The sequence below is a fragment of the Coregonus lavaretus genome, assembly GCF_964263955.1.
Source record: "Coregonus lavaretus genome assembly, chromosome: 20".
Lineage (NCBI taxonomy): Eukaryota > Metazoa > Chordata > Actinopteri > Salmoniformes > Salmonidae > Coregonus > Coregonus lavaretus.
In genome coordinates, this window is record NC_140007.1 from 41,179,221 (window position 1) to 41,199,717 (window position 20,497).

General features: G+C 45.2%; 1 protein-coding gene across 1 annotated transcript in view; it reads right to left on the reverse strand.

The window, feature by feature from the left end:
• The window catches only part of LOC311148168 (ATP-dependent 6-phosphofructokinase, muscle type-like), a gene marked incomplete at both ends in the record, with an annotated part of 17,179 nt that extends 2,833 nt beyond the window's left edge, over nt 1-14,346 (reverse strand). The window contains 16 exons of the mRNA XM_084185056.1: nt 52-216; nt 1,691-1,843; nt 2,162-2,249; nt 3,297-3,367; nt 3,672-3,818; nt 4,241-4,304; nt 4,435-4,499; nt 5,916-6,041; nt 6,299-6,391; nt 6,661-6,756; nt 8,392-8,545; nt 8,685-8,850; nt 9,164-9,353; nt 9,701-9,778; nt 10,095-10,168; nt 14,265-14,346. Coding sequence (XP_084041182.1) covers nt 52-216; nt 1,691-1,843; nt 2,162-2,249; nt 3,297-3,367; nt 3,672-3,818; nt 4,241-4,304; nt 4,435-4,499; nt 5,916-6,041; nt 6,299-6,391; nt 6,661-6,756; nt 8,392-8,545; nt 8,685-8,850; nt 9,164-9,353; nt 9,701-9,778; nt 10,095-10,168; nt 14,265-14,346 — 1,812 coding nt within the window. The remainder of the gene's footprint in view (nt 1-51; nt 217-1,690; nt 1,844-2,161; nt 2,250-3,296; nt 3,368-3,671; nt 3,819-4,240; nt 4,305-4,434; nt 4,500-5,915; nt 6,042-6,298; nt 6,392-6,660; nt 6,757-8,391; nt 8,546-8,684; nt 8,851-9,163; nt 9,354-9,700; nt 9,779-10,094; nt 10,169-14,264) is intronic.
• Nucleotides 14,347-20,497: the final 6,151 nt, after the last annotated feature.

Sequence of the window (20,497 nt, forward strand, 5' to 3'; positions counted from 1 at the left end):
AGAGAGAGAGAGAGAGAGAGAGAGAGAGAGAGAGAGAATCCATCATCTCACCTCGAGGTCCCTGATTCCAAACTTCTCCTCATAGATGTATGCAGCATCAGCCCCAGCAGCCAGGCCGGCCATGGTAGCCAGATACCCACAGTACCCTCCCATGGTCTCAATGATGAACACACGACGCTTGGTGCCTGCTGCTGACTGCTTGATCCTGTCACAGGTCTGTTATAGGGGAATCAGGAATCAAGAGAGGGAAGAAGTGAGGGTAGAGAGTATAGGGGCATAGTGATGAATGATTTTATGACAGTTAAAACACATATTAAACTGCTTCAGTTGAAGACAGACATGACATACATTTTAAACCAAGGCTTATTTCCTATGTGGTCTTTTAGCATGGGCAACAAAATGGCAGGTCTGACAGGTATTACAGCATGTGGTAGTTATGATTTGGACCGTGGCATTGAGTTGGGTGATGTGATGTGTGACTCACATCATAGCAAAATGTTTTGCAACAGAGAATTGAACATTTGTTTTCTTACGGGACAAGTTCAGGTACAGCAGCACCTCCCTGTTTCAAGCCAGATGTTGGTGATGTTATGGGGATGGTGTTGATGTATTATGGTACTGACCAAGGTGATGGTGTTATGGTATTACAGTACTGACCTAGGTGATGATGTTGATGTGCTATGGTACTGACTGAGGTGATGGTGTTGATGTGCTATGGTACTGACCAAGGTGATGGTGTTATTGTATTACAGTACTGACCTAAGTGATGGTGTTGATGTATTATGGTACTGACCAAGGTGATGGTGTTGATGTGCTATGGTACTGATCGAGGTGATGGTGTTATTGTATTACAGTACTGACCTAAGTGATGGTGTTGATGTATTATGGTACTGACCAAGGTGATGGTGTTGATGTGCTATGGTACTGACCAAGGTGATGGTGTTATTGTATTACAGTACTGACCTAAGTGATGGTGTTGATGTATTATGGTACTGACCAAGGTGATGGTGTTGATGTGCTATGGTACTGACCAAGGTGATGGTGTTGATGTGCTATGGTACTTACCTAGGTGATGGTGTTGATTTATTACAGTACTGACCAAGGTGATGGTGTTGATGTATTACGGTACTTACCTAGGTGATATTGTTGATGTATTACAGTACTGACCAAGGTGATGGTGTTGATGTATTACGGTACTTACCTAGGTGATATTGTTGATGTATTACAGTACTGACCAAGGTGATGGTGTTGATGTATTACGGTACTTACCTAGGTGATATTGTTGATGTATTACAGTACTGACCAAGGTGATGGTGTTGATGTATTACGGTACTTACCGAGGGGATATTGTTGATGTGTTACGGTAAAAACAAAGGTAATGGTATTGATGTATTATGGTACTGACCGAGGTGATGGTGTTGAGGGCGGTGTCAGCTCCGATGCTGATATTGTTGATGTGTTACGGTACAAACAAAGGTGATGATGTTGATGTGCTATGGTACTGACCGAGGTGGTGATGGTGTTGATGTGCTATGGTACTGACCGAGGTGATGGTGTTGATGTGCTATGGTACTGACCGAGGTGATGGTGTTGATGTATTATGGTACTGACCGAGGTGATGGTGTTGATGTATTATTGATGCGTTACAGTAAAAACAAAGGTAATGGTGTTGATGTATTACGGTACTGACCGAGGTGATGGTGTTGAGGGCGGTGTCAGCTCCGATGCTGAAGTCGGAGCCGGGTACATTGTTGGAGACAGTGGCGGGGATGACCACCATGGGAATGCACAGCTCCTCATACTTTTCCCTGGCTGTCACCAGCTCCAGACCACCCATATACGCCTGGGGGGGAGGAGATAGGGGAGAATCTACACCTGATGTTTACGAAGCATGTGACAAATAAAAATTGATTTGATTTTGAGAGAGAGGCGAGAGGAGGGGGAGCGCAGCAGGGGGGACACTACTGAGGTACCATGTTTATGTTTATTTTTGTGGTTACATGTGAGGTTCCCCATAGACATTACATTTACACTTTAGTCATTTATCAAATTCTGTTATCCAGAGTGACTTACAATAAGTCAATTTAATGTTCGGAAGTAGGTAAGACAACCACATATCAAAGAAGACATGCATGTGATGGGGTAGTCTTCAGACTCTTACCTCAAACCCTCCAATGATTACCAGAGAGTGGATATTGAATTTAGCGATAGTCAAGCTGATTTCCTCAATGTACTTAGAAGGCAGGACTCTTCAAATAAAGGAGGAGACATCAGTTATTGTGTGAAACATCAGTGATATACAGTACTCACAAGCAGGGGAAGGGGTTATATTTTTTAAATCTCTGCAAAAAACATATTTTTACATTTTTACATAATCCCTGGATTGCTGATGCTATAAATTGGCCAATGAGAGGCTTTGAAGCCGCCGGTCGGCCACATTGACACAACCCAGTAGGAGCAGTCCTCCATAGGAATGAATGGGATTCTACAGCATGGAGGTATAGAGAGAAATAGTAATGGCGTCTTTTTGAAGGCACTAATTCCACGGTGGTTCGTTGTACAAAGCCTATGAGTAAAATTAACGGTGTTTTTGGATAAACGGCGAAAAATAATGTCTGTGGTAAACACAGGCTTAGGAGATCTTGTATGTTTTGTTCAATGAGATAATCTTCATCAGCTAATGTCACTTTTTGTGAATTGTTTTGAATTTATATAAAAATTAAAAACACATAAAGGCTTCATATCATAAAGGTCATGTTAACTGACTGCTATTATCTCATAGAACAAAACGTACAAGATCTCCTAAGCCTGTGTTAACCTCGGACTTTATTTTCAACGTTTATTCAAAAACACAATTTTTTCCACATTCATTATTTCCATAGGGATGGCTGAATGAACCAGAGGAAACTACTTTCCGGGTTTTAGGACTACAAGCTGGCGAGCTCTATTTCAATTAAATGTTTCAAGGACATAATAATTTTTTTGTTGTAATGGGGACAGTAACATTAGTACTTTAAAAAAATTATACTAAAGAAAATGTTTTTATACATTTTTAAAATTTAATTTAGCTCACATAATATCATTTTAAAGTATGCATTAAGGTGTCTGTAATAGAACAAACATGGCAAAAACAAATGAAGATATCATTTTTTACAACGGTGGAGGAGTGCCAAGATGGAGGCGCGTTGGCTTCAAAACAGCGCCCCCTGTCAGTCATCTAGTGTATATATATAAATCATTGGTTCCACCCCTGCTGACAATACAAACTGAGTAGTAAAAGAGATATGATGTAATACCTCTTGGTGCCCAACTCAGAGCCTCCCTTCCCAGTCCAGCCTGACACTCCTGTCCAGGTGATGGGCTCAATCTAGTCAAGGGGTAAAAGATCAGGGGTCAAATGAGTGAGGTTTCCAGATTCACTGGACAAGAGCTACTGTACCAGGCCTTGTTCTATCTTTAGATTATAGATGACCTGGGCCTGTAATCACAAAGCATCCAAGCCATATACACCATAATGTATAGGATTACATGGACAAAAGGGACCTGATCCTAGATCAGCACTCCAACTCTGAGACGCTCTATGAACACAGGCCCTGGTCAAAAGAGGAGTTTTGGTTGAGAGGAATGGGCTCTGCATAGTGTGCAGTGCATAGTGAGTAATGTGTACATACCTTTCCGTGAGCGAGACCCTCAAACCCGTCATGAACGGCCAGCATATTGTGTCCCTGAATGATTCCAATCCTCACTGCAGAACGCACGGCAGCATTCATACCAGCACAGGGGGCACCGACGTTAACTATGGCCACATTAATGTTGCTCTGGAGGGGAGAGGAGAGGTGGAGAGAAGGGGAGAGAAGAGGAGAGATGGAAAGAAGAGGAGAAGAGAAGAGGAGAGGTGGAGAGAAGGGGAGAGAAGGAGAGAAGAGGAGAGATGGAAAGAAGAGGAGAAGAGAAGAGGAGAGCAGAGGAGAGGTGGAGAGAAAGGAGGAGAAGAGGAGAGGTGGAGAGGAGAGGTGGAGAGGAGAGGAAAGGAAAGGTGGAGAGAAGGGGAGAGAAGAGGAGAGGTGGCGAGAAGGAGGGAGGAGCGGAAGAGAGGAGAGGAGGAGAGGTGGAGAGGAGGAGAGGAGAGGTGGAGAGGAGAAGAGAGGAGAGAATGGTGACATATTGATCTGTCAGTGCTCTAGTCTTTTAACTAATTTAACGCAACTCATGTGTTAATTGTGTAGCTGTTGTCCCTCACCTTGGTATCTGGAGGGTTGATGTGGGCTAGCATCTTGTATGTGTTCCAGTTGTTTTCAAAGCTCCTGGACAAGGCCAACAAAAACAGTGATGTATTAGTAGCCTGTGATAAACGTAATATGTAACATCCGAGTGAGTAGTTTCAGTAATAGTGAAGCCATTGTTAGATTGGTAAAAGTAGGGTAGTGTTCTTACTTTCCTCTGAGCTTGATAGCATCCTCCCATCTATTCTCAGCCATGGCAGTCGTCACATCCTTAGTCTGAGGAGACAGAGAGAGTAAGATGGGGGGGATTCTTCAAATAGCCACCCTTTGCCTTGACAGATTTGCACACTCTTGGCATTCTCTCAACCAGCTTCATGAGGTAGTCACCTAGAATGCATTTCAATTAACAGGTGTGCCTTCTTAAAAGTTAATTTGTGGAATTTCTTTCCTTCTTAATGCGTTTGAGCCAATCAGTTGTGTTGTGACAAGGTAGGGGGGTATACAGAAAATAGCCCTATTTGGTAAAATACCAAGTCCATACTATGGCAAGAACAGCTCAAATAAGAAAAGAGAAATGACAGTCCATCATTACTTTAAGACATGAAGGTCAGTCAATACGGAACATTTCAAGAACTTTGAAAGTTTCTTCAAGTGCAGTCACAAAAACCATCAAGCGCTATGATGAAACTGGCTCTCATGAGGACTGCCACAGGAATGGAAGACCCAGAGTTACCTCTGCTGCAGAGGATAAGTTCATTAGAGTTACCAGCCTCAGAAATTGTAGCCCAAATAAATGCAAAGTAATAGAGACATTTCAACATCAACTGTTCAGAGGGGACTGTGTGAATCAGGCCTTCATGGTCGAATTGCTGCAAAGAAACCACTACTAAAGGACACCAATAAGAAGAAGAGACCTGCTTGGGCCAAGAAACACGAGCAATGGACATTAGACCGGTGGAAATTTGTCCTTTGGTCTGGAGTCCAAATTGTTCCAAATGCTGTGTCTTTGTGAGACGCGGTGTGGGTGAACGGATGATCTCCGTATATGTATTTCCCACCGTAAAGCATGGAGGAGGAGGTGTTATGGTGTGGGGGTGCTTTGCTGGAGACACTGTCTGTGATTTAACCAGCATGGCTACCACAGCATTCTGCAGCGATACACCATCCCATCTGGACAATGACCCAACACACCTCCAGGCTGTGTAAGGGCTATTTTACCAAGGAGGAGAGTGATGGAGTGCTGCATCAGATGACCTGGCCTCCACAATTCCCCGACCTCAACACAATTGAAATGGTTTGGGATGAGTCGGACCGCAGAGTGAAGGACAAGCAGCCAACAAGTGCTCAGCATATGTGGGAACCCCTTCAAGACTGTTGGAAAAGCATTCCAGGTGAAGCTGGTTTAGAGAATGCCAAGAGTGTGCAAAGCTGTCATTAAGGCAAAGGGTGGCAATTTGAAGGATCTCAAATATAAAATATTTGTTGAACACTTTTTTGTTTACTACATGATTCCATATGTGTTATTTCATAGTTTTGATGTCTCCACTATTATTCTATAATGTAAAAAATATAAAAAATAAAGAAAAACCCTTGAATGAGTAGCTGTGTCCAAACTTTTGACTGGTAGTGTAGGTGAACCCATTTGAATGGCACACATACAACGGTTGATGGGGCTTAGTTACTGATACTGACCACTTGGACACACTCCATGAGGGGCAGCCTGACGGCCTGGTTACCGGACAGACTGACGACACAGGCCGGGGTCTCTGGAGTGGCCTCCAGCAGGGCCATGACTGCCTCCACACCCATCCTGCTACCCTGGGGGAGAACACAGACCAGGGTTAGAGACACACCACGGTCAGACACAATCACAACACACCGTCGTTAGAGTGACACACACACCAACAGAGCCTCTACACCCATCCTGCTGGGGAGGTGGAGGAACACACACACACACAAACATCACATTACACAGTCAGACATGCTTTTGCTCATACATACAGAGACCGAGAGACCGACAGACAGAGAGACAGAGACAGAGAGACAGAGAGACAGAGACAGAGAGAGAGACCTACCAGGATTCTGTCGAAGGCAGAGGGGGTACCGCCTCTCTGCACGTGTCCCAGGACAGTGGTACGGGTGTCAAAGCCCAAATTCTTCTCCACCAGCTACAAACGTAAGATGCACACACAGAGAGCTGCTAGCAACTGACAGTTTAACCTTATTCAAACCCCGGTAGACAATGCAGTAGAATATTAGCATTTTAACTCTGAGGTAATATTTGGGAAATTAGCCCCACTGTGGGCTAAAAGTAACCTTGTCCCCATAGAGTGAGACGGTTGGTGGACGAGACTACGCTAAAATAGGTTTTAACAAACAAGCAAAACAAAACCATTTGAACTGCTTGGTACAGTAATATGAGGGAGAGCTTGCTGACCTTCTTGATGTCTTCAGAGCCGATGGGTTTTCCATCTCTGCCCATAGCTCCCTCTGCCACAATGATCACATTCAGACGACATCCTCTGGCCCTTTGCTGTCAGAGACCAAAGACACAAGACGTCAGCTTGGTGATTAGGTACCAAGGATGGAAACAGATAACTGGAATGAAAGATTGTGGTGTAATGTGGTGTGTAATGTAATGTGGTGTGGTGTGTAATGTAATGTGGTGTGGTGTGTAATGTAATGTGGTGTGGTGTGTAATGTAATGTGGTGTGGTGTGTAATGTAATGTGGTGTGTAATGTAATGTGGTGTGGTGTGTAATGTAATGTGGTGTGGTGTGTAATGTAATGTAATGTAATGTGGTGTGGTGTGTAATATAATGTGGTGTGGTGTGGTGTGTAATGTAATGTAATGTAATGTGGTGTGGTGTGTAATGTAATGTAATGTGGTGTGTAATGTAATGTAATGTGGTGTGTAATGTAATGTGGTGTGGTGTGTAATGTAATGTGGTGTGGTGTGTAATGTAATGTGGTGTGTAATGTAATGTGGTGTGGTGTGGTGTGTAATGTAATGTGGTGTGGTGTGTAATGTAATGTGGTGTGGTGTGTAATGTAATGTGGTGTGGTGTGTAATGTAATGTAATGTGGTGTGTAATGTAATGTGGTGTGGTGTGGTGTGTAATGTAATGTGGTGTGGTGTGTAATGTAATGTAATGTGGTGTGTAATGTAATGTAATGTGGTGTGGTGTGTAATGTAATGTAATGTGGTGTGGTGTGTAATGTAATGTAATGTAATGTGGTGTGGTGTGGTGTGTAATGTAATGTAATGTGGTGTGGTGTGGTGTGGTGTGTAATGTAATGTGGTGTGGTGTGTAATGTAATGTGGTGTGTAATGTAATGTGGTGTGGTGTGGTGTGTAATGTAATGTAATGTGGTGTGGTGTGTAATGTAATGTAATGTGGTGTGGTGTGGTGTGGTGTGTAATGTAATGTGGTGTGGTGTGGTGTGTAATGTAATGTGGTGTGTAATGTAATGTAATGTGGTGTGGTGTGGTGTGTAATGTAATGTAATGTGGTGTGGTGTGGTGTGTAATGTAATGTGGTGTGGTGTGTAATGTAATGTGGTGTGGTGTGTAATGTAATGTGGTGTGGTGTGGTGTGTAATGTAATGTGGTGTGGTGTGGTGTGTAATGTAATGTAATGTGGTGTAATGTAATGTGGTGTGGTGTGTAATGTAATGTAATGCGGTGTGTTTTAAAAAGTACTTCAATATGGAGAAGAAAATAGAAAAGAAGAGGGGAAGAGAAGAAGAGACGAAGAGGGGAAGAGAAGAGGGGAAGAGGGGAAGAGAAGAAGAGGAGAAGAGAAGAAGAGAAGAAGAGGAGAAGAGGAGAAGAGAAGAAGAGAAGAGGGGAAGAGAAGAAGAGGGGAAGATAAGAAGAGAAGAAGAGGAGAAGAGAATAATAGGGGAAGAGAAGAACAGGGGAAGAGAAGAACAGGGGAAGAGAAAAAGAGAAGAAGAGAAGAAGAGGGGAAGAGAAGAAGAGGGGAAGAGAAGAAGAGAAGAAGAGAAGAAGAGGGGAAGAGAAGAAGAGGGGAAGAGAAGAAGAGAAGAAGAGAAGAAGAGGGGAAGAGAAGAAGAGGGGAAGAGAAGAAGAGAAGCAGAGAAGAAGAGGAGAATCCTTCTGGCCAGAAGGCTAGTGTCAGTATGTCTGTGTGTGTAAACCTACATCAGACAGTCTTCTGCACAGATGCCCCTCCCATCCCTCATCTGGGGGCATCTCTGGGATGAACACCCAGTCAGCACCGCAAGCCAGAGCAGTCACCAGGGCCAGGTAGCCACAGTGTCTACCCATCACCTCCAGGATGAAGGTCCTCTGGTGACTGAGGCGAACAACAGAGGAAACCTCTTTGTTATAAACCAGGTGCAAAAGAGACAACAGAAACAGTGTGTGCATGCGCCTATATGCGTGAGCGCACGGCTGCAAACGTGTGTGACAGCGATGACCTCTCTTCTCCTAACCTCTGTGCGGTAGTGGTGATGGCATCCACCACCTCTATGATGCGGTGGAGGGCGGAGTCTGTCCCGATGGTCATGTCTGTGCCACAGAAGTCATTGTCGATAGAACCCACCATGCCTACGATGTTCAGGTGGGACGATCTCTTGGCCTCGTTATCAGTGATCTTACCTGGAGAGGAACAGTGGAGACAGAGAAGTCACACACTTCTGTCAGTTATATTCAACAGCAATTCCACCAATGGTGTATCTGGGATCGCACCTGTTGTTTTATGGTAAAAATGAATAAAAAATAATGCTCAAACTGCATTGGTGGCTAAGTAAATAAACCCTTTATTGGGTATTAATAATAAATAAATATTTTGCAATTTAAATGAACTATCCAATTTCAAATAAGTATTCCATGTGGACATAGATTTTATTGTGACCCTTCCCAGTTCTTAGGGGGTTTCCATAGTCCCCGGTGGGGTATCCGTCAGCCTTACCGGCTTTGACCAGGTCGACCAGCAGAGTGGACCACTCCGTCCTGAACTGGTTAGCTCCGGTTAGACTACCGTCACCCCCGATCACACACAGGTTGGTGATGCCCAGCTTGACCAGGTTCAGGGCAGCCTTCATGCGGCCCTCCCTGGCTCTGAAGTCCATGCAGCGGGCACTGCCGATGACCGTACCACCCTGGTATAGAGAGACTCATAGAATTAGAAGAAAGACAAAGTCCCTCAGACCATGGCCAGGTCCCAACTCAACTCAAACACCGTGTGTACGCAGAGGTCAGTTTGTATTACTGGAGCCGACCCCTGCTCTCTCTTAGTTACAGTAGGCATCATCATCATCATCATCATCTATGAACACTCTTGGTTGTGAGTCTGTATCTGTCTCTAATATTCAAATAAACCAGTACTCTTGGTTACTTGTCATTCATTTACTGTAATACACTCTCTAGACAGTGACAGTTTATGACAGTTGTGTCCTGACTCCTGTATTGGCATTATTGCTTGTGAGTGTTTGATAACTGGACTCACCAGTTGCAGCATCATGGACACACTCTCCCAGGTGGCCAGTTTGATGTTGTCTCCTCCATCCACCAGACCCTGGTAACCCTGGAGACATCATCATCAACACAAATACAAAACTATTATCTTCAACGTGATTGCACTCACACATGAATAACACTGCCTTCTGAAATGGGAGACAGCAGCATGCTACTGCAGCCACACATCTTGTCTCTCTATGTGGTTTGTATTTCTTAAACCTTCAGTCAGATCATTTACAATAATAATCAGGAATGAATGAATAGTAGCGGCCGCTATATTATGGGTGATCAGCAATGATAGACGACACATTATCAAGTGTAGAAACTTGAATCACAGAACTGTGATTGTGATTGTATTCTATGATTCTACTGTATGACTTTACCTCATGAACAAAGTAGACTTTGGCTCCAGTGTAGAGACCAACTCTGACTGTGGCCCTCACAGCCGCGTTCATACCTGAGAGACACAGACAGACAAACATGGGTTTTTCAGGACTGACTGAGGGCTCATACATGCATATAACAATTTATAAAACCTTACACCTGCAGGCTTTCAGTAAAGTGTTGTCCTGAGGGTCAGAACACTGCAGAATAAAGAGTTGCTTGTCAAAGCTCACAGTGACACACACACACACACAGCTCACAATGGCAGTACAGTAGTTATGGCATAAAACAAACCCGTTTCACCAATGCTAACATTAATACTAAATCAAGTTTACAATCAAGTTAACGTTTGGATTTCAGGGTTGTCATCGTCAAACACATTAAAATGACTTTTATAGCTCCTGAGTGACTTGATACCCATATGTCAATGCTTTATACACATAGATTTCAGGTGTATCAAGTCCCTTGACATTTGTGTTTTGGGCTCAGAGTGTTTTGGCTACAACATCCCACAGACATCCAAAATGGCTCCAGCACATATTTTCAGATTGAGAATAGAGAGGGTGTCATGTCTGTAAACAGATCTGTCTGACTCTACTCTGTATTCCCTCCATGTTCAGAACACTGTAAAGGCCACGGTGTGTGTGTGTGTGTGTGTGTGTATATGTGTGTGTGCACCCTTGTGTCTATGTGTGTTGTGGTTGCTCACAAGCATGGACAGGACGGTCTCTTGTTTCAACAGAGCAGCTGAAGAAGAAAGCCACCATTGCCCCCATACCATGACGTTCCACAAAAAGGTCAGTGGGTCTATAATTAGCCCCAAATAAGAGGGGGGAACAGAGGGGCACGAGGGGGAGTCAGACGGGAAGACGGAGGAGGAACAGCCGGGAGATAACAGTGACTCAGAGGAAAAGGTTAGGGGGCACATTTGGAATCACTGGAATTTGAATAATCTAGCAATGATACAACTCAGCTATATTAACATCAGTCATCATACTAGATATGCATGTTTATAGACATACTTCAGGGTTGTAATGTATACCACTCCATGGCTGTTCAGGGACCAAGTGAAAGAAGGGAGTGAAGTAGCTTTATTACCAGGATATTTATTTACTGTTGTGTAAAGAGTCATTTAGTAAGAGGTAGTCATCATTAGACGTATCATTCTACAACTCTGCTAGGGGAAGATGCAGTCTACTGTATAATAATCTCTTGTGGACATAGAGCATCTGAACAAATCACAGTTAACCGAGATTGAGTGTATAAACATCTTTTTTTACATATTGCTAGCTGATGACTGGGTGTGAAATCATGGCCAAGAAGTGTAGTTATTTGTATGGCAGGTAGCTTAGTGGTTAAGAGCGTTGTGTCGATGTGCCCTTGAGCAAGGCACTTAACCCTAATTGCTCCTGTAAGTCGCTCTGGATAAGAGCGTCTGCTAAATGTGTAAAATGTAATGTTTCACAGTTCTAAGGATCTAAGGCTACAGGATAGCGATCATACTGTACTCATCACGTCCTCCTCCCTGCCCTGCCCACCACAGTGAAGCCAAAAGCCAAAGACATCCATCTGCTACTGACAACTGGCTCCTGGGACTGAGAGACCAAGAAGACAAGCCACTCCAGCATCTGACTAGCATTGCTGATCTCAGTTGCCCTCACAGTTTTTTTGTCTGCCATAAGCGTCCATAAGTGCATAAGCGTGAAAGCCCTTCAGACAATAACTCCAGCCCTAACTCTTAATTCAACTCAAGGCATTGATTTCGATATAAACTCTTTTTACACTGTGTCAGTTTAACCGAGAGTGCTGGAGGTCTTCAAAGTCAACATCACAGAATAATGCTAATGTAGGCTCTGACCTAATTTATGTGCTCTCTGTCACCTCCAGCCGAATGGCAAATGGCCCAAGACAATGGCCCAAGGACCATCCACCTTTTCTATGCGTGTAAAGTCATAACATATACAAAATAAAATCACCACAGCTGTTATGGAAACAGGAAATGTCAATACAATTTTATAAACGGCAACAGATAATTTGTTCGTTTGACATGGTGGAATATTTCTGTGTCTGTAAAACTAATTATGAGAGTAATGGTGGTGGATACGCCTTTATGCGCAAATATTGATATAATAACCATCATATTGAAGTAAACTTGGAGTCACGCGATGATATATTGAGTGGTCCTCCCACTACGACTAGGGGAACGCATGCAGTTTATTAGGCTACAGATGAAATAAATTGTGATGAACCTCACAGGGTGGTGAAAGTGCACGTGATGAGCTTGATGCTCCTTTCCAATGAATATCTTATTCTGGTGACATGATGATCGATGCTTGGCAGCCGTTTGACAAATACAAATAATATCCTTCTTATCCCTAATAATCTTAGAATGTAGGTAGCCTACCCACAATGTATCTGCAAGCTGTTGGCTAGAGTGCATGGGCCAAGACCAGAGTGGGTACATTTGCTATATAACGCAACAGTTTTTGTGACAAAACCATCAGCACAGTTGAAAATGCAATGGAAACCCATTTAACTTCTATTTTTCATTTGGTACGTGGGAATTTAACCGCAAACATTATTTAACAGCAAAATGTTTCGTACACTGAGTGTACGAAACATTATGAACACCTGCTCTTTCCATGACATAGAATGACCAGGTGAATCCAGGTGAAAGCTATGATCCCTTATGGATGTCACTTGTTAAATCCACTTCAATCAGTGTAAATGAAGGGGAGGAGACAGGTTAAAGAATAATTTTTAAGCCCTGAGACAATTGAGACTTGGATTGTGTATGTGTGCCATTCAGAGGGTGAATGGGCAAGACAAAATATTTAAGTGCCTTTGAAGGGGGTATGTATGTGTAACAGTTTTGCTTCCGTCCCTCTCCTCGCCCCTACCTGGGCTTGAACCAGGGACCCTCTGCACACATCGACAACAGTCACCCTCGAAGCACTGTTACCCGTCGCTCCACAAAAGCTGCAGCCCTTGCAGAGCAAGGGAAACAACTACTTCAAGGTCTCAGAGCGAGTGACGTCACCGATTGAAACGCTACTAGTGCGCACCGCTAACTAGCTAGCCATTTCACACCGGTTACATATGGTAGTAGGTGCCAGGTGCACCGGTTTGTGTCAAGAACTGCAACGCTGCTGGGTTTTTCACGCTCAACAGTTTCCTGTGTGTATCAAAAATGGTCCACCACCCAAAGGACATCCAGCCAACTTGACACAACTCTGGGAAGCATTGGAGTCAACACGGGCCAGCAGCCCTGTGGAACGCTTTTGACACCTTGTCAATGAATTGAGGCTGTTCTGAGGGCAAAAGGGGGTGCAACTCAATATTAGAAAGGTGTCCCTAATGTTTTGTACACTCAGTGTACATAATAACAGGTGCAGAGCTAGTAAAGTTGACATAATAACAGGTGCTGAGCTAGTAAAGTTGACATAATAACAGGTGCTGAGCTAGTAAAGTTGACATAATAACAGGTGCTGAGCTAGTAAAGTTGACATAATAACAGGTGCTGAGCTAGTAAAGTTGACATAATAACATGTGCTGAGCTAGTAAAGTTGACATAATAAAGAACAGACTGTATATGCGCCCAATCACCACTCAATACTTCTAATACTGAAGCATACGTAGACAGTCATGAATATGCGTACGGACGCACGCAGTCACACACACACTGTCCCTCTGATGACATCCACACACTGTCCCCCTGATGACATCCACACACTGTCCCCCTGATGACATCCACACACTGTCCCTCTGATGACACATCCACACACTGTCCCTCTGATGACACACACACTGTCCCTCTGATGACATCCACACACTGTCCCTCTGATGACATCCACACACTGTCCCCCTGATGACATCCACACACTGTCCCTCTGATGACATCCACACACTGTCCCCCTGATGACATCCACACACTGTCCCCCTGATGACATCCACACACTGTCCCTCTGATGACATCCACACACTGTCCCCCTGATGACATCCACACACTGTCCCCCTCATGACATCCACACACTGTCCCTCTGATGACATCCACACACTGTCCCTCTGATGACATCCACACACTGTCCCCCTGATGACATCCACACACTGTCCCCCTGATGACATCCACACACTGTCCCTCTGATGACATCCACACACACACTTCGTACCTTGGGCGTCACCTCCTGAAGTCAGCACGGCGATAGACCGGCCGATCCCCATCTTGGTTGGATCCATGCTTGTATGTGACATGGTGTCTACAGGGCTCCACACCAACCAGGCGGTGGCACTAAGGAAGGACAGGAGAAGGAATAGAGTGGCTGCAGTGGCTGAGACTCTGCTTCTCACAGAGAGAATGATAACGGCACCAGCTTTATAAGACACTGCCCCCTGGCCCTCCCCCAGCATAACACACACTCAGGTGTACACACACACACACACACACACACACACACACACACACGCACACACACACACACTCTCTACTCATGACTAAATATACATCACAGTGACTGTCCCCCCCCCCCCACACACACACACACACACACACACACTCTCTACTCATGACTAAATATACATCACAGTGACTGTCCCCACACACACACACACACACACACACACACACACACACACACACACACACTCTCTACTCATGACTAAATATACATCACAGTGACTGCCCCCCCCCCCCCCTCCACACACACACACACACACACACACACACACACACACACACTCTCTACTCATGACTAAATATACATCACAGTGACTGTCCCCACACACACACACACACACACACACACTCTCTACTCATGACTAAATATACATCACAGTGACTGTCCCCTCCTAAAGTTTACACAGTAACAGAGCATATGATACAAACAATGTAGAGCTGGACGTGGGAGGAAGGCTCATTATAATGGCTGGAACGGAGTCAATGGAATGGCATCAAACACATGAAAACCATGGAAACCATGTGTTTGATGTATTTGATACGGTTCCACCCATTTCGCTACAGCCATTACCACGAGCCCGTCCTCCCCAATTAAGGTGCCACCGACCTCCTATGGATACAAACAATGTACAGTCGTGGTCAAAAGTTTTGAGAATTACACAAGTATTGGTCTTCACAAAGTTTGCTGCTTCAGTGTTTTTAGATATTTTTGTCAGATGTTACTATGTCATACTGAAGTATAATTACAAGCATTCCATAAGTGTCAAAGGCTTTTATTGACAATTACATTAAGTTTATGCAAAGAGTCAATATTTGCAGTGTTGACCCTTCTTTTTCAAGACCTCTGCAATCCGCCCTGGCATGCTGTCAATTAACTTCTGGGCCACATCCTGACTGATGGCAACCCATTCTTGCATAATCAATGCTTGGAGTTTGTCAGAATTTGTGGGGTTTTGTTTGTCCACCCGCCTCTTGAGGATTGACCACAAGTTCTCAATGGGATTAAGGTCTGGGGAATTTCCTGGACATGGACCCAAAATGTCGATGTTTTGTTCCCCGAGCCACTTAGTTATCACTTTTGCCTTATGGCAAGGTGCTCCATCATGCTGGAAAAGGCATTGTTTGTCACCAAACTGTTCTTGGATGTTTGGGAGAAGTTGCTCTCGGAGGATGTGTTGGTACCATTCTTTATTCATGACTGTGTTCTTAGGCACTCCCTTGGCTGAGAAGCAACCCCACACATGAATGGTCTCAGGATGCTTTACTGTTGGCATGACACAGGACTGATGGTAGCGCTCACCTTGTCTTCTCTGGACAAGCTTTTTTCCGGATGCCAAAAAACAATCGGAAAGGGGATTCATCAGAGAAAATGACTTTACCTCAGTCCTCAGCAGTCCAATCCCTGTACCTTTTGCAGAATATCAGTCTGTCCCTGATGTTTTTCCTGGAGAGTAGGGGCTTCCTCGCTGCCCTTCTTGACACCAGGCCATCCTCCAAAAGTCTTCGCCTCACTGTGCATGCAGATGCACTCACACCTGCCTGCTGCCATTCCTGAGCAAGCTCTGCACTGGTGGTGCCCTGATCCCGCAGCTGAATCAACTTTAGGAGACGGTCCTGGCGCTTGCTGGACTTTCTTGGGCGCCCTGAAGCCTTCTTCACAACAATTGAACCTCTCTCCTTGAAGTTCTTGATGATCTGAAAATGGTTGATTTAGGTGCAATCTTACTAGCAGCAATATCCTTGCCTGTGAAGCCCTTTTTGTGCAAAGCAATGATGACAGCACGTGTTTCCTTGCAGGTAACCATGGTTAACAGAAGAAGAACAATGATTTCAAGCACCACCCTCCTTTTAAAGCTTCCAGTCTGTTATTCTAAGGTCAGCATGACAGAGTGATCTCCAGCCTTGTCCTCATCAACACTGTCACCTGTGTTAACGAGAGCATCACTGACATGATGTCAGCTGGTCCTTTTGTGGCAGGGCTGAAATGCAGTGGAAATGTTTTTTGGGGATTAAATTCATTTTCATGGCAAAGAGGGACTTTGCAATTAATTGCAATGAATCTGATCACTCTTCATAACATTCTGGAGTATATGCAAATTGCCATCATAAAAACTGAGGCAGCAGACTTTGTGAAAATTAATATTTGTGTCATTCTCAAAACTTTTGACCACGACTGTGGAGCTGGACGAAGGAGGGATTCACACATCAATTTCATGATTAGATCACACATGTTAAAGGCATGCAAGTCTCAGACCAAACCTGCCCACCTTAATGACTAGTCTAGACCAATAAGAAAAGACGGTTTTATCAACACACATCATTCATGATAACTTATCAACACCTTATGCATATTTATGTCAATCTCTGTACACAGCGCTTGAATCTCTGTACACAGTTGAACTGCATGGGTATCTGAGACATGGCAGACCAGAGAGCTTGAAGGGCTCCTGTGCTCCACAGAGAGTAAGAACAAACATGCGTCTAACAATGATTTATATATACACTAGATGACTGATAGGGGGCGCTGTGTAGAAGCCACCGTGCCTCCATCTTGGCACTCCCCCGGCGTTGTAGAAAATATTTTGGAAGCTATAGAAATGCATTTATTAATGTCTACATTCCTTTTTTCCACGTTTATTCTATTATAGACCCTTTAATGCATACTTTTAAATTATATTATGTGAGCTAAACATAAACATAAACAATTCTAAATATACAAAATCAAGTGTAATTTTTTAGAGATTAAATGTTACTGTCCCCACTACAACAGCAAAATAAATAAATGCATGTAATTTTGTCCTTGAATTAAAAAAATATATATACTGTAAAATTCCATTCATTCCTATGGAGGACTTCTCCTACTGGGGAGTGCCAATATGGCCGACCGGTGGCTACAAAGCCTTTCAATGACCAATAAATAGCCTCAGACATTTACATTTACATTTACGTCATTTAGCAGACGCTCTTATCCAGAGCGACTTACAAATTGGTGCATTCACCTTATAGCCAGTGGGATTACCACTTTACAATATGTATTTATTTATATATATATATATATATATATTTTTGGTGGGTGGGATAAGGGGGGGTAGAAGGATTACTTTATCCTATCCCAGGTATTCCTTAAAGAGGTGGGGTTTCAAGTGTCTCCGGAATGTGGTGAGTGACTCCGCTGTCCTGGCGTCGTGAGGGAGAAGCGAACAGTTTTGACTGGGCTGAGCGGGAACTGTGCTTCCGCAGAGGTAGGGGGGCCAGCAGGCCAGAGGTGGATGAACGCAATGCCCTCGTTTGGGTGTAGGGACTGATCAGAGCCTGAAGGTACGGAGGTGCCGTTCCCCTCACAGCTCCGTAGGCAAGCACCATGGTCTTGTAGCAGATGCAAGCTTCAACTGGAAGCCAGTGGAGTGTGCGGAGGAGCGGGGTGACGTGAGAGAACTTGGGAAGGTTGAACACCAGACGGGCTGCGGCATTCTGGATGAGTTGTATGGGTTTAATGGCACAGGCAGGGAGCCCAGCAAGTTGCAGTAATCCAGACGGGAGATGTGGTCCTCTGTAGCTCAGCTGGTAGAGCACGGCGCTTGTAACGCCAAGGTAGTGGGTTCGATCCCCGGGACCACCCATACACAAAAATGTATGCGCGCATGTAAGTCGCTTTGGATAAAAGCGTCTGCTAAATGGCATATTATTATTATTATGACAAGTGCCTGGATTAGGACCTGTGCCGCTTCCTGTGTAAGGCAGGGTCGTACTCTCCGAATGTTGTAGAGCATGAACCTACAGGATCGGGTCACCGCCTTGATGTTAGCGGAGAACGACAGGGTTTTGTCCAGGGTCACACCAAGGCTCTTCGCACTCTGGGAGGAGGCCACAACAGAGTTGTCAACCGTGATGGCGAGATCATGGAATGATAGGAGAGGCCATGTGAGGATATGACAGAGCCAAGTGACTTGGTGTATAGCGATAATAGGAGAGGGCCTAGAACTGAGCCCTGAGGGACACCAGTGGTGAGAGCACGTGGTGCGGAGACAGATTCTCGCCACGCGACTTGGTAGGAGCGACCGGTCAGGTAGGACGCAATCCAAGAGTGAGCCGCGCCGGAGATGCCCAGCTCGGAGAGGGTGGAGAGGAGGATCTGATGGTTCACAGTATCAAAGGCAGCAGACAGGTCTAGAAGGACAAGAGCAGAGGAGAGAGAGTTAGCTTTAGCAGTGCGGAGAGCCTCCGTGACACAGAGAAGAGCAGTCTCAGTTGAATGACCAGTCTTGAAACCTGACTGGTTTGGATCAAGAAGGTCATTCTGAGAGAGATAGCAAGAGAGTTGGCTAAAGACGGCACGCTCAAGAGTTTTGGAGAGAAAAGAAAGAAGGGATACTGGTCTGTAGTTGTTGACATCAGAGGGATCGAGTGTTGGTTTTTTGAGAAGGGGTGCAACTCTCGCTCTCTTGAAGACGGAAGGGACATAGCCAGCGGTCAAGGATGAGTTGATGAGCAAGGTGAGGTAAGGGAGAAGGTCACCGGAGATGGTCTGGAGAAGAGAGGAGGGGATAGGGTCAAGCGGGCAGGTTGTTGGGCGGCCGGCCTTCACAAGTCGCAATAATTTATCTGGAGAGAGAGGGGAGAAAGAAGTCAAAGCATAGGGTAGGGCAGTGTGAGCAGGACCAGCAGTGTCATTTGACTTAACAAACGAGGATCGGATGTCGTCAACCTTCTTTTCAAAATGGTTGACGAAGTCATCCACAGAGAGGAAGGATGAGGGGGAGGGGGAGGAGGATTCAGCAGGGAGGAGAAGGTGGCAAAGAGCTTCCTAGGGTTAGAGGCAGATGCTTAGAATTTAGAGTGGTAGAAAGTGGCTTTAGCAGCAGAAACAGATGAAGAAAATGTAGAGAGGAGGGAGTGAAAAGATGCCAGGTCCGCAGGGAGTCTAGTTTTCCTCCATTTCCGCTCGGCTGCCCGGAGCCCTGTTCTGTGAGCTCGCAATGAGTCATCAAGCCACGGAGCAGGAGGGGAGGACCGAGCCGGCCGGGAGGATAGGGGACATAGAGTCAAAGGATGCAGAAAGGGAGGAGAGGAGGCAGAATCAGGAGATTGGAGGGAGAAGGATTGAGCAGAGGGAAGAGATGATAGGATGGAAGAAGAGAGAGTAGCGGGAGAGAGAGAACGAAGGTTGCGACGGCGCATTACCATCTGAGTAGGGGCAGAGTGAGTAGTGTTGGAGGAGAGCGAGAGAGAAAAGGATACAAAGTAGTGGTCGGAGACATGGAGGGGAGTTGCAGTGAGATTAGTAGAAGAACAGCATCTAGTAAAGATGAGGTCAAGCGTATTGCCTGCCTTGTGAGTAGGGGGGGACGGTGAGAGGGTGAGGTCAAAAGAGGAGAGGAGTGGAAAGAAGGAGGCAGAGAGAAATGAGTCAAAGGTAGACGTAGGGAGGTTAAAGTCACCCAGAACTGTGAGGGGTGAGCCATCCTCAGGAAAGGAACTTGTCAAGCTCATTGATGAACTCTCCAAGGGAACCTGGAGGGCGATAAATGACAAGGATGTTAAGCTTGAATGGGCTAGTGACTGTGACAGCATGGAATTCAAATGAGGAGATAGACAGATGGGTCAGGGGAAAAAGAGAGAATGTCCACTTGGGAGAGATGAGGATTCCTGTGCCACCACCCCGCTGACCAGATGCTCTCGGGGTATGCGAGAACACATGGTCAGATGAGGAGAGAGCAGTAGGAGTAGCAGTGTTTTCAGTGGTAATCCATGTTTCCGTCAGCGCCAAGAAGTCGAGGGACTGGAGGGTAGCATAGGCTGAGATGAACTCTGCCTTGTTGGCAGCAGAACGGCAGTTCCAGAGGCTGCCTGAGACCTGGAACTCCACGTGGGTGGTGCGTGCAGGGACCACCAGATTAGAGAGGCAGCAGCCACGCGCTGTGAGGCGTTTGTATAGCCTGTGTGGAGAGG